Consider the following 14451-nt stretch of genomic DNA (forward strand, 5'->3'; position numbering starts at 1 on the left):
AAATCTGTTGCTCTTCTGCTTCTACCATTCTGTGTTTCAGATCCTCAGCCATGCAGCCCGCCCTCTCTCCTTTCTCCTCCTCACCGTGGTCACTCAGAACCCTGTCCCAGCCTCCATCTTCATCACTACCAGCATTTTGACTCTGGGGTGTGGCTTGTGCAAAATCCTGTCACTGCTGAGATTTCTTCTGCTATGATGGGTCATTGGAGTCTAACTTCCTAACAGTTACATTGATTTCTGTATCTCAATAAATCATGTTCGGTTTTTCCACATGATCTCTCCTTATTGAACTGCTTTTGTAGATAAGCTTCAAGCCAGAAAGCAACAATACCTAAACCAAAAATATCAGTGAGAAAGTGTCTGGACTATCTCCAGCTGTGTTTCATGCATTAAAGATAACTTCAGACACTGTCTGGTTGTCAGGTCTGAAATAGGCTGTACAGTCACACAGATACAAGACAGCAGTCATGTTTCTAATGATATAAATCAACCAGAAAGATTATAAAGATAAAAGCTGTGAGACCCCACTAGAGAAAGGATGGCTTGTTATCATTACATGAAGTGATTTAGAAATAATATGTAAGCTTTCAGGGCAGCACTCACAGCTTCTTAAAACTGATTACCTGATGGTGAGCACACACAGGTATATAAACATACAGGTGAACTCTAAGAGGTTATAAAGAAGAGAGCTGTGCTGCTATTTTTAAAGAACACAATTTATTCACATTTTTATATTTACAATCAGTTTTTATTTATATAAACAAAATAAACATTACAAAACTAGAACAAAACTATATTATGTACAATATCAACAGTTTCTCCCCTATTTCCTCTTTTCTTCCACCCATCTTTGTCTCTCTGCCTCGTAGAAAGGAGACTCCTGAAACTCCTTCCAGGTGCTCTTGGCTCATGAGCCAAAGCCAACCAGCTGATCATCCTCAGAGGCTTCTGCAGCAACACTCACTCTGCTGGCCTCATAGTCCAGAAGAGCTTTTATCTCTGTAAAGCTGAGGGCATACTGTACAAATGAATGCAAGCTCTCCTTGCCATGCCCTTCTTCCACAGAGGTCCCTGCAGCCTCTTCCTTCTGGAGATCTTTGATCAGGTACATGGTGTACCCGACATCATTCTCCAGAAGCCACCGGAAAGATTTCCCTTTATATTTTCCAAACTGCAGGATGTACTCTCCCTGCACTTCCTTCATGTTGGAGGCATCGCCTCCTCTCTGATAGATGACAGTCAGAGCATCGTCTTCCCTCACAGGTGCAGACTTGTCCTGAAGCTTGGGGTCATTTTTAATCCGTCGAGCTTCTTTTGACGAGGTATCCAAGTGGCCTCTTGCGGAACGCCACAGAGATTTTCCCTGGATATGGCGCAACAAACCTTTGTGCATCTTGACATGCAGTGAAAAAATAAACAATTATATTAAACAAAATTGATTCCAAACAGAAACAAAGACATTTCAGGTTATAATCTTGCTGCTTGGTTTAGACAGCAGGATGCAGGAGAACAATAAAGAGACACAATTTGAAAGAACATTGACAACATTTGCGATAAAATTGTTTTTTCCTCCAGGTATAACAAACTGTTCTGTCTGTAAATAAAAACCTTTCATGGTTGAACGATTATCTGCAAAATTTGTGATAACTGCTTAGCAGTCATGGCACATAAGAATTGCTGGTAGATTATCAACATATCTATTTAAGCTATCGTGTTTATTCATACACGAGTGGGCATTGCTCATGTTAGAGAGATATCAAGACAGACTTCCGCATTGATAAGATTACTGCCCATTACAAGATGAAAGCAATACATTTTTTAAGCAGGTTCAGTCATTTAGCATGTCATCTCATAACAAGCCACTTATCGGTTATTTAATTGTACCACATTATAGTAATGTCAGTGTCACAGCAGTCAGAAACCTACAAAGTTTATTTAACAGTAAAACACGTCAATGAAACACGCAATTTATTTAAGGATCACGTTCATTCATTTTTTACCGTGCCACTTTACAACAGCAGATAAACTCCCACCGTCTTTAACTGAGCGATGGATGCTTCGTAAATGCAATCGCAACACGCCTATTACCTGTAATATACAGCTGTAAATGTATTCTGTTTGTTTATTCTTATTTCAAACGACGTTTCTTACCTTTGATCAATGAATGAGGAGCGTTGGGATGTGTTGCGAGAGTTGAGTTACTTGTTTTCTCTCCCGAAACGTAAAAGAGGAGATTTTTTCAAAGTGCCGCCGCATCTCAAACTCGTTACAGCGCCGGAAGACCGTAGTGGCCAAAAATATATCACACCCGTAGTGCTTTAGCGCTACCATAGAGAATGAATGGGAAACAGTTTAGGGCCGTTTAGCTAAACAATCCCAGGCTCCCGCCAGCTAGCCCAACTTCAGTAACCCTACAAACGTCACTGCTGTTTAGTTTTCTGTCTTCATTTATGTTGGAAGTGATAGCAGAGCTGTACGTTTGAATTTGTTTCCAAAACCCCGCAGTCAGGACATGCTATATTGCATTTAGATAGAAGCTAGCGAGCTAACTTCCTGCTAACTTCTAACTCCGTTAAATGTCATAAATTCCGTTTTCATGGATGCCTGGATGTTAAACTCAATTGTTACACCTGGTAGAGCAGAACTGATCATTTTATTAAAGATGAAAGACTTTAGACAGTTTTTCAACTCTCAGTAATGCCATAGTGATCGTTTGATATATGGACCTGCAGCGGAGCTTAGACCCAGACACGGCTAGTGACGTCAGACTGAACAACCGGATATAGGGCTTTGGAGCGTGATGTCACGGGGGGTGGGCGTGGAAAGGATTTTGGCCCGATCCGCCATTTTGGGGGTCTAGCGCAAGTGAAAAGGGAGCGAAGTCACACACAACAGCCACGGTTCGTATTTGCTGTGTGGTCGGCTGCAATGTTCGATCACATGACCGGCAAGAGAATAAGCTTGAAAATGGTTTATCTTTTCATTCTTTCCCAACCTGGAAGCAACATGAGGCAGCTCGTGTATCGATGTTACCAAACGAAGGCGTCCAGCCTGGAGAGCAGCTGTGAGGCGAGCTCCAGCTCTCTTCCATCTCCAAATATCTGTTGGTGCTCCTGACATTTTCATTCCGGTAAGTTCTAAATATGTTCATATCTTTATAGCCTATTAGTTTTATTTTCGATGCGCTCTGAGCTCATAGCAAATTAGAACAAACATCCTACTGAGTGATTTTGCAGAACTACCTTCTATTTATAGAGTTGCTAATTATTTGGCATTATTGCAGCAAACCAGCCGATGAAATGGATGAAACATCGTGACTGGGTTCCAGCGCTACACAAGGGACCTGCTGCAAACATACCACCATGCCAATCAGATTACTTCTTCCATGTGAGGGTGAAGAGGTGACCCTTCTGGATAAGATGGTGAAGGTTTGCTGCGTTTGGTGAACAGTGTGATAATAAAACCAGGGAAAATGAAACCTGCTCCTGTTAAATGTTCTTAAGTCTTGTGCTGTTAAAATTGCTGTATTTTTTTCAAAAGACACAGTAAATAAAGTTAGTAGTGGGTGATGTCATGTAAACACTCATGATTTTGTGTAAACATTTTGTCATTTGTAAACTATAAATGACATCATCATTGTAACAGATGTGATGTTCTATAAGGTGGTTTCAATAAAAAAAAAAAGAGGCAAAAATTAGTTTGTTTCTTTATTCAACTTTTGAACAGCGGGACTCAGTCAGTACATATTCAGTAAATGCAAATTATTTACACAGCAGTGCACTACAGGCATAAATGTAGACCCCTAGATAAAACATTATGGGTCATTCCCACAACCCACAGCTTTACTGTGTTCCAGCAAAGTATCCAATAGCAGTGACAACTCCTCCACAGTAGCAGGTGGGATTTTTCTTTTTTGAGGACGGCTCCTTTTCCCCGTCACTACAGATGGTCTGTTTAGGTTTTGATCAAGAGCCTTTTTTTGGGCAGCTGAAGAGGAGAAGTCTATCTTATGGCCAACCTCTGGCTGTATCTTGGTCACATTACCCAGCAAAACCCAGTATGCAGGTTCATCTGTAACAGTCCTTGTGCCACGATCAACACTGTTGCTTCTACTTTAAACAGAAGAGCAGCGACATGGCTGCAGGTCTCTGCGACTCCGGCCATACAGGTGCAGCGGGCGGCTTCAACCTTCCCTGTGATGCTCACGGTGACCCATGGCTGCAATGCTGGTTCATTCAGTCTTTGAGAGTGCAGCACCTGAAACACACACAGACAAAGTTCATTTAAAGACAAGAACTATGAGCCAAGGCCGACGTAAATGTGTTTTATCTACTTTATCATAAATGTAACAAAGTGTTTAGAAAGTTAGCACATACATGTCATTTTTCATTTCTTTATGTGTCCATCTATAGAACGCTGCATGTTATAGTGTAAATCTGCCTGCAGAAAATGAACCTAAAGTATGTACCGGTAATGCAAGGATGTCATCACTTTAGAGATGGAGAAAGCATAAAGTGACAATTATGAATCACTTAATATGATAAGGAGATTCTGCAGGTCATTAATCAATATATAAAATTAAAATAAAATGTATTTTTAGTGACACAAGATACAAACATGGAAGCAAGATGTTTAATTAGGATTATTTATAATAAATATGAATAAATTAGTGCAATTTCTTTAACCATAGAGAATAACTAAATCCTTCAGGACAATGTCACATCAATGCACTGAACTCGCTATGTTATCCACCTAACAGCCTCCACATGTTCTCACTGTAATTTCCCCTCATGAATGAATTTATGCTGCACTAATCTGAATGTTTGCAGGGAAATCAAACGCATTTCACTCGCAGTACTCGAGCTGACTTACCTTTGTTTGAATGACGACTTGTACGCGCTGACTCCACAGATAAGGTATGAAATATATCAGGCTACGTCAGTAGCGGTTGGTCTCCAGAGTTTCTACTCCACGGCTTTATTTCATACGGGTCCACATTTCCAATGCACACTATTTTCTGCAAGTACCGCTGCTTCGCCTCTGAATGAAATCGGTCTCTATACAGTACGTTCTCTTTTGAGCTGCTTTTAAGCATCTTTCTTGTAGTCGTCGTTCCAATACAGTGTGTTTGGTTTGATTCGTAGACCCCGAAAATGGCGCTGCGCTCCCATAATGCATTGCGGCGTGACGTCAACTCCAAAGCCCTATCCTTGGGCACGATACCAACCCCAAGTTGCCCTCCGATGTGTTTATCAGTGTGTGAATGTAGATTAGTTTGCACTTGTGTGAATGAGGCATGTTGTATACAGCGAGTATTCTGGGAGAGTAGAAAAGTGCTGTTTAAGAATCAGTCCATTTACCACCGTCCCCTTTAACCCCTGACTTTGGCACAGGTCGCCTCTTTTATGCAACATCCTCTGGTGATTAATAAAAGAAAAGGACTGCAGGCCATGTGCTGCTGTTTAGGCTCAAACTGTAAACATGTAGGGAGCAAGTAAAAAGTAGTACAACAGGGTGGGCCATGGATACAGCGTAACAACATGGGAATGGTTGGTGATATTAAAGTTCTGTTTGTGGCACATTAGTATATGTGAGGGGGCAAACTCCTCAAGATGGGCGGTGACCATGGTGGCCATTTAGAAGTCGGCCATCTTGGATACAACTTTTGTTTCTTCAATAGGAAGAGGGCCATGTGACACATCAGACTTATTGGTAACGCCACAAGAAAAATAATGGTGTGCTTGGTTTCGACGTAACGTTATTCATTTCCCTGTGTGTGTGTGTGTCTGTGTGTGCGTGTGTGTTCAGGTGTTTGGGCCATTTTAGCAGCTTTATTCTGTTTTTCTGAAATGTTGGGGTTATTTTGCACAAATGCAAAACCACAAAATCTGAAAGTTTCCCAACCTGGAAGAATACCTCCTTCCAGGAAGCCAAACACAGGGTAACTGTTGGCGTGGACATCCCTGTACTTCTTCATTTTCAACTGGATATTAGTTTTTGGATGCTGTTTTCTTTCTATCCAGTGACATATTCTTGTGGGAGTGTCTCCTTTCCTTTACAACGAAGCCAATCAAAGGACGGCTTCAGTCAGGACCACAGTGTGTGTGTATAAGGATAACATGTGAAACACACACCTGCTGCCAGAGAAACACGTCTACAAACTGGAAGCTATGAAGCTGACCGTGCTGTTCTGGGCTGTTCTGCTGTTTTCTGTCTGTGGTGAGTTCATTCACAGCACAAACTGATGATCTTCAGAACATTTTCTGTCTCAGGCTCTTCTTTAAATAACTTTTTCCTCCTTTTAACTGAGGTTTTAGGTGCATGTAAAATATGTTAGCAAGACTAATTTAAAAGAATGTTTACAATTTGTAAAAACAAATAATTATAACAAAGACATTCAGTCCATTTCAGTACATTAATTAATTAATTAATTAAACAATACAAAAATGCCTAAATTATCATTCACTGTGTGCTTTTAGGATTCAAGGATAGTCAGAAGAAATAAACAGATTATTTTTTTAGTTCCAGTTTTCTCTCTTGAAACGACATTAACAAGTGAACTGCAGATTATTATCAAACCTTAGTTTACAAGATAAGACCTGATGTCCTTTATGATCAGGAATATATTTAAACTGGAAGAGTTTCTTTGATGTTGTCAGAGACCAAAACATGTTTTTCATATTCACACATCAAAGACCTGGAGTGGAGCAACGTAACAGGACGTTCAGATGACATCCTCTTATTATGCTTACCGGGATTATAATCTGATGGACAAACTGCTGGTTACCCTCATACTTACCGGATATGAAATTGTGATGGTTAAAACAGGGTCGATCACAAGCATATATACAAATACACAAATAATACATGTGTGTATGTTTGTGCAGTCCTTTCCCACCAGGATGAGACAGCATCTGTGTTTCCAAACAACCACAAGTTGAGGACATCTGGAGGACCAAGATCAGAAGCTCTTGTTGATCTCACAGAGGTACGAGTTGGTCTTATTCAGTATTTTTATTTCTCCCGTCTTAAATGTTTTCCAGGATCTTCTTAGTGGGCATGTTCACTTCAAATGAATACGACGTTCTTTTAACTAATTACCTTTATTTACGATGCCTTTCTACTTACGGGAGTCGCCCCTTTCAAGATCTTCCCGTTAACAGAGATCAAACCATCAAGTTTAAACATGTATTTGGTTTCTCAGAGCCTCATGGAACTGTTCTTCTTGAGAAACCTTTAACAGCTTAAAGGAAAAACAGTATTGGGGAAAGTTATGGTTCAGTATTATTATTAAAAGTGTTGAGATCATCCTTGTTAAAGTTCAAGGTTTTTATTCACCCCTTTATCAGTTTTGTTTTGTAAGAAACACTTTTTCTTCAGCGTGTTGCATTCGGCTGTGGTCAGTGTCGCTGCTGGGAGCTGGACACAGGCAATATTTATTTTTCTTATTTTTACACAAATATCTGTACTTTCTAGGTGACCTCTAATTTTCTGTTTTGAAATTTAGGAAAGAATGAGGTTATTGTGGAGATTTGCAAGTATTTAGGTGTTCTTTTTGGTCATAAACTGTGTTTTGAACTTCATGCTGATATTACCACCCAAAAAGGTCAGCACAAACTGTACTGAGGTTATTGTACTCGGCCCTGAAAAGCTTAGAAATATGGTATCTAACCAGATTCTTCCTCTGGATGGCATTACCTTGGCCTCCAGTAACACTGTGAGGAACCTTGGAGTCATTTTTGACCAGGACATGTCCTTCAAATTCAAATTCAAATTTTATTTGTCACGTACACAGTCATACACAGTACGATATGCAGTGAAATGCTTGGACAACTGCTCGTGACCTAAAGAAAAAAAAGGAAAAGGCTATGAATAAGAAAGGAAATAAATATGAAAAATTAAAAAGGGTAAATTTAACTAGGAAGGAATAAAATATAAATTAAGGTTAAAAATGAAATAACTGTACAACACAAATTAGAATGAAGGGTAAATTTAACTGGGAAGAATAAGATAAAGATAAATATATAAATTAAAGTTGAAAATAAAATAACTGTACAACAAAATACACAATATAGAACTATATAAGAATGTATGAAGAAATATAAATAAATATATACACAATAACAGCAGCTGTACAAGTATTAACTGGAAATGAAGAATGTAGTGACCAGTGTTGTGCAAAAACAAAGTCCAGAAAGTCCAGTGTGTGTGTAAGAACCATATGTGTGGGTCAGTACTGTGTGGTGGTGTGATTGAGAGACTGTATCGCCTGCGGGAAGAAGCTCCTCCTCAGTCTCTCTGTGTTGGTCTTCAGGGAGCGGAATCGCTTTCCTGACCTCAACAGAGAGAACAGTCTGTTGTTGGGATGGCTGAGGTCCTTCACCATCTTCCTGGCCTTGGTCCAGCACCGCCTGCTGTAGATTGAGTGCAGGTCAGGGAGCTCGGAGCGGATGGTGCGCTCAGCTGACCGCACAACCCTCTGTAGAGCTCGTCTGTCCTGCATGGTGCTGTTCCCGAACCAGGTTAAGATGTTTCCCGCCAGGATGCTCTCTATGGTGCACGAGTAAAAGTTCCTGAGCACCTTGGAGGGCAGTTGGAAGTCTCTCAAGCGTCTGAGGTGGTAGAGATGCTGTCGGGCCTTTTTCACCACGGTGTTGATGTGACAGGACCATGACAGGTCCTGCGTGATGTGAACTCCGAGGTATTTGAAGCTGTCCACTCTCTCCACTGGGCACTCGTTGATGACGGGGGTCTGGTAGTTCCTCTCCTGCTTAGTGCTGAAGTCCACTATCAGCTCCTTTGTCTTACTGACGTTTAGAAGGAGGTTGTTCCTCTGGCACCAGTTCTCCAGATTCCTAATCTCCTTCAGGTAGGCCGTCTCGTTGTTATCAGAGATCAGGCCCACCACGACGGTGTCGTCAGCAAACTTGATGATGGTGGTGGAGCTGGTAGTGGCCACACAGTCATGTGTACAAAGAGTACAGCAGGGGGCTCAGAACACACCCCTGGGGGGCTCCAGTGCTGAGAGTGGTGGAGGCTGAGACATGTCCGCCCATCCTTACTGCCTGTGGTCTGCCAGTTAGGAAGTTGGAGATCCACTGACACATAGATGAGCTGAGTCCCAGATGCTCCAGCTTGGTGGTGAGTGTGGAGGGAATTATGGTATTAAATGCAGAGCTGTAGTCTATGAAGAGCATTTTAACATAATTCCCCCTTCTAGTGTCCAAGTGAGTGAGTGATGTGTGGAGGAGATGAGAGATGGCATCGTCTGTGGAACGATTTGGACGGTAAGCGAACTGTAGTGGGTCCAGTGTGTCTGGTAGTGAAGAAATGATGAAGTCTCTGACCAGGCGTTCAAAGCACTTCATCACTACTGAGGTGAGGGCTACAGGGCGATAGTCATTGAGAGAAGCAGGGTGGGGTTTCTTCGGGACAGGAACAATGATGGACTCTTTGAAGCATGTGGGGATCACCGACTGAGATAAAGAGATGTTGAATATCTCAGTGAACACAGGAGCTAGCTGGTATGCGCAGTCTCTGAGGATACGACCTGGGATGCCGTCTGGTCCTGCTGCTTTCCTGGTGTTCACTCTTTTGAAGGCTCTCCTTACTTCATGCTCGGAGATGACGAGCACGTTTCCGGTGCTGGCAGTATCTTCCTGTCTGCAGCTGTTAGCGCCGCTAGCACTAGCATTGTTGGAGACCTTAGCTGCAGCCTCGAAGCGAGCATAGAAAGTGTTCAGCTCGTCTGCCAGAGTCACGGCCACGTTCGTCATACCGGTTGTTGGTGCTTTATAGTCCGTTATTGTCCTTAGTCCCCGCCACAGGCTCCTAGAGTCACTCTGTTGGAGTTGTGACTCTAGTTTCCTCCCGTAGCGCTGCTTTGCCTCTTTCACCGCCCTCCGCACGTTATATGACGCGGCTTTGTACGGGTCCATGTCCCCCGTCGTGAGTCCCGTGTTGTAGGCAGCGGTGCGGGATCTCAGAGCGTCGTGGATGGTTTTATCCACCCACGGCTTCTGGTTGGGAAACGTTGTGATAGTCTTTGTCTCCACGGTATCATCCGCTAGTTTCCCGATGAATCCCACAACCGCTTCCGTAAACACGTTGACGTCATCGTCGGAGCTGTTTCTGAACATGCCCCAGTCTGCGTCATCGAGTGCGTCCTGTAACGCGGCCACCGATTGATCCGTCCAGCGCGCGACCTTCCTCTGAACCGGAACTTCCTGTTTCAGCCTTTGTTTGTATTTTGGCATGAGGAAGATGGCGGCGTGATCAGATTTGCCAAACGGAGGGTGAGATTGTGCCTTGTAGCCGTCCTTGACCGTAGTGTAGCAGTGGTCCAGTGTCCTTTCACCCCTGGTGGGGCAGGTGATGTGTTGATAAAAGTTCGGCGCTGCGCGTTTGAGGTTGGCGCTATTAAAGTCCCCCGTCACAATAAGCGCAGCGTCCCGGTGTTGTGTCTGGTGCTGTGTGAGTGCCTCATGCAGCTCGCATAAGGCGGTGACCGTGTCCGCTTGTGGTGGAATATAAACGGCACTTACAATGACCGATGTAAATTCCCGAGGTAGATAAAAAGGACGGCACATGATGGACAGTAGTTCCAGATTTGGTGTGCAGGAGCGTGTGAGAGGAACAACGTTCGCACTGTTGCACCAGTTGTTGTTCACCATTAAACACACGCCGCCTCCCCTTGACTTCCCCGAGTCCCGTGTCCTGTCCATGCGGTGAACCGAGAAGAACCCGGCCGGCTGGATGGCGTGGTCCGGCACCGCTGGGTTCAGCCATGTCTCGGTGAAGCAGAGGAGATTGCAGTCCCGAATGTCTCTCTGGAACTTTATCCTGGCCCTGAGGTCGTCAAGCTTGTTCTCCAGTGACTGGACGTTGGCGAGCAGGATGCTAGGCAGAGGTGTGCGGTGTGCACGAGCTCTCAGCCTGTTCCTGACGCCGGCTCGCTTCCCTCTAGGCCGGTGACATTCGTCTGTCCTGGCCTGAAAGGAGACGCTACCGGTAGACTGCAGTGAGAACTGCCAGCATCTGAGCCAGACTCTGTCTGTCTCTCTCATCATGGTCACTAAATGCACAGTAATGGCAGGTTTGTAATAAGGCAGATCGCGCTAACATAATATGCACTGTTAGTTGATTATTTACCTGCTGCATTAACGGGAGAGGACGTGCAAATGTTACCGCTGCTGCTGGGTTGAGATTCACGAGTCCGGAGTGGAATTAAAAACACGACATTCATTTAAGGTCATCGCGTGTTTTGTGAGCAAATGCTTTTGCATATTCGTAGTGTTTCCTCCCTTAAATGAAATATCTACTTTGCAAGTATTGCAAGTTGCCCTGATGTCATCTGTTCTCGTAAAGTCTAACCAAACTTTTGAGCGTTGAGCTTAGGCGCCGTGTTTTCTGTCAGGTAAATGACGCTCCGCAACGTGGTGACGTCATTCGGGGCGACTGGAATCGATAAGGGAATCGTTTGCAAAAATGGCAAACAATTCCAAGGAACTGAAACAGTGGGAACAGGTTCTCAACAAGAACCGTGTTTCGATACCCATCCCTATCCCCAGGTACCTGTAGCTGTCCTATGTCTGCAATGTTGCCTTCTGGTAGTTCGATCCCCTCAGTTCTGACTACCTTCCCTCTCACTCTTAGCATACAGCTTGATGTCATCCATGAACAGGAGGTGGCTGCTGACAACTGCGTAGCCAGTCTTGTTAATGATCTCCAAGAGATATAAAACTAGGAATTACAAATAAATAACATGCTAAATTGGTAAATTCGGTAAAATTAAGGGATTAAAAGGTACTATTTACTAACTATACAATACTATACAATACTAACTGTACGATAAACAAAGACAGGACAGAGAAACTGGATTGTGCAGGAGGTACTTGATGGTGACTTGTGCTATGGGCTAGTGTTGTACGCCACATCCCCATTGAGCACCTGATGAAGGCTCTCAGGGTCCTGTTGATCTTGTACAGTTCTCGGCATTCCAGGATCCAGCTGTGGGGCACTGAGTCATAGGCCTTCTTGCACAGGTTGGTCAGCCTAGTGTTGCAGTCTCAGCTGACTGCTTGGTCTGCCAGTAGCTGGTGTTTTGTGCCTCTGGTATTCTTGCCAATATATGTGTGTGTGAATATATACATATATATATATATATATTAGTGCTGTCAGCGTTAAAATAACATCAACGCCATAACTGAATTAACACGGCAATTCTTCGTTAGCGAGCCCCGTGCGTGGGGCTGCACTGCGCTAACTAACGCGTTAACGAGCTGACCATACTAACGCATTGAAATATATATATACACACACACACCTGTGTTTGTGTGTGTGTACTATAGATACTGCTACTTGAAAACATTTGTTCTTTGCATGCAGAGAGCAATTCCTTGTTTGTGTACACAAACAAATAAAGATGATTCAGATTTTCCTGATTCAGTTAAGAAGTTAAGAAATGAGCACCTGTTAATGGTGACCCCCGTGTGGGTCTGTTCAGAGGTCTACCAGGCACTGGAGGTTAAACCCAAGACTTGCTGAAGGGATTAAATTAAGAATCAGTAATCCTGTCACTGCCTGCTTTTGTATCCAGCCCAACTGTGGGAAGTACGAAGGAGGAATCTGCACCAAGGAGTATGCTCCAGTATGTGGGAGCGATGGAAAAACCTATGACACCGAGTGTCTTCTCTGCAAGAAGAACAGGCATGTAACACACACACACGCACACGCACACACACACACACACGCACACGCACACACTGAATCTATGTTTGTTTTTCTCTCCTACAGAGAAGAGAAGAATACTGTGAAGGTGGTGAAAAAGGGGCCATGCGCTTCCTAGATGGCTATGTTGCACTCATGGGTGTTAGATAGGGCCTATTGATTTCCTGTGTTTGTGTTCTCAATAAAGTTACCTTCTGCAGCATGTCTCTGGTCTAATCCTTTAACACAAAAACACCCTGACAACAGCACTGATCACAAACAGGTTTAATTTAAACAGTAATAACAGTAAGTGGCTCAAACCTGTCCCACAAAGCTGTACTTGGACTTTTCTCATAATACTATTTATTATAGGTACGCAAAATGTGGTGTAGTCAATGATTTGTTCATGAGAAACAGTAATTTCATCATCACACATTTCTGTGATATAATCACAACTTATGTGTAGACAATACAACAAACGGTGGAAAAGTGTATGTCCTGCCAAATGAGCAAGGTCTCTTCTTTAGTCACAGCTAAGCAATATTTTACACGAGTGTTTCTGACATACCAAATATCAAACACTCCTATAGCATGCCAGAAGATAATGCATGTATTATTGCAGGTCTACCTTACAATATAAAGCACCCTGAGGCGACTGCTGTTGTGATTTGGCGCCGTGTAAAAAAACTGAACTGCAGTCTGAAGTCTTGCAGCTGAATAGAATCTGGGCTGTAAGTTTAGCTCACTTGTTTTTGCTGAGTTTGGATGAAATGGTTTCTATGAGCATTTAGTGGCGATCCTGAGGTTGTTGTGGACACCACACATGCCAATAGTGTTCAGCTACAGTTCACCCCCTCTGCCCCCGCTACTGGCAGCTTTGGGTCTCAAGAGGTTTTAATTTAAAGAAAAAAAGTTTTAAAAACTCACTAAATGTACTATTTTCTATATAGGGTTCTTCCCTTTTCCTTCTGTGAGATGAGATGTCCACAGTGGAAATTCCCAGCAGAGACACCAGGGGACCGCTGCCCGGACTGCAAACCTGCAGATTGGTTTTGTATGTTCTGCCTTTTATTCTGATCATTTTTGCCGTGTTAGATTATGGAATCAAGAAGGCTTGGATGTCCACTCACCACAGCACACAGAAAGAAGTGCATCATAACTCGTGTTTCATGGTGTGGTCTGCTGGGGCAGCAGCATACTGGGAACAAGCTGAAGGCCTGTTGTGGGACGCCCTCTTGACCCAGTGGTGGTAGTGAGCAATAAGAGAATGTTGGCTGAACTGTCGTACCTGTTAGATAATACTCCCCCCTCCATGGCGGTCACTCTTAAAGCCCCGAGTACTTCCTTCAGTGGCAGACTGCTACATGTTCTGCTGGTGCGTGAGAGAGACTTCAGAGGTCTTCTAGCTGCAGTCAGACTACAGCAGTGAATGCACACACTGGGGTCTGTACATGTCACAGGATGTAATATTTGGTGACAGGGATGGGCAGTAACGCGTTACTTCAGTAATTAGTTACTGATTACTTTTTTCAAGTAACTTGACCAACACTGTTTGGTGATAACATCCAACCACTGCATGTTGCACAAGTTTACAACATCATCTTCTCCACTCTATAAAACGTTTTGTTGGCTCAACTTAAAAAAATGTGCCCAAAGTTTCCACTCAGCTCAGTGTTGTTCGATAAATCCAGCAAGTAATTTTTAGGTTTGGCAAACTCGGCTGGTTTAACAAACCAACGTGTT

At 43.3% G+C, this 14451-nt stretch overlaps 1 protein-coding gene across 1 annotated transcript; it reads left to right on the forward strand.

The window, feature by feature from the left end:
- The first annotated feature begins 6085 nt into the window (after positions 1-6085).
- LOC309720547 (ovomucoid-like) lies at positions 6086-12933 on the forward strand. Its single transcript, XM_082557572.1, has 4 exons — positions 6086-6219; positions 6888-6988; positions 12599-12708; positions 12796-12933. Exons 1-4 carry the CDS (start codon positions 6171-6173, stop codon positions 12845-12847), a joined length of 312 nt encoding a protein of 103 aa, XP_082413698.1. The 5' UTR covers positions 6086-6170; the 3' UTR covers positions 12848-12933.
- Positions 12934-14451: the final 1518 nt, after the last annotated feature.

The sequence above is a fragment of the Aulonocara stuartgranti genome, assembly GCF_965226115.1.
Source record: "Aulonocara stuartgranti genome assembly, chromosome: 2".
Classification (NCBI taxonomy): domain Eukaryota; kingdom Metazoa; phylum Chordata; class Actinopteri; order Cichliformes; family Cichlidae; genus Aulonocara; species Aulonocara stuartgranti.

Coding starts and splice junctions, on each gene's coding strand:
- LOC309720547 (XM_082557572.1), top strand. CDS start 6,171: ATGAAGCTGACCGTGCTGTTCTGGGCTGTTCTGCTGTTTTCTGTCTGT. Junction 6,220..6,887: donor TCTGCTGTTTTCTGTCTGTG/GTGAGTTCATTC, acceptor ATGTTTGTGCAG/TCCTTTCCCACCAGGATGAG. Junction 12,709..12,795: donor CTTCTCTGCAAGAAGAACAG/GCATGTAACACA, acceptor TCTCTCCTACAG/AGAAGAGAAGAATACTGTGA.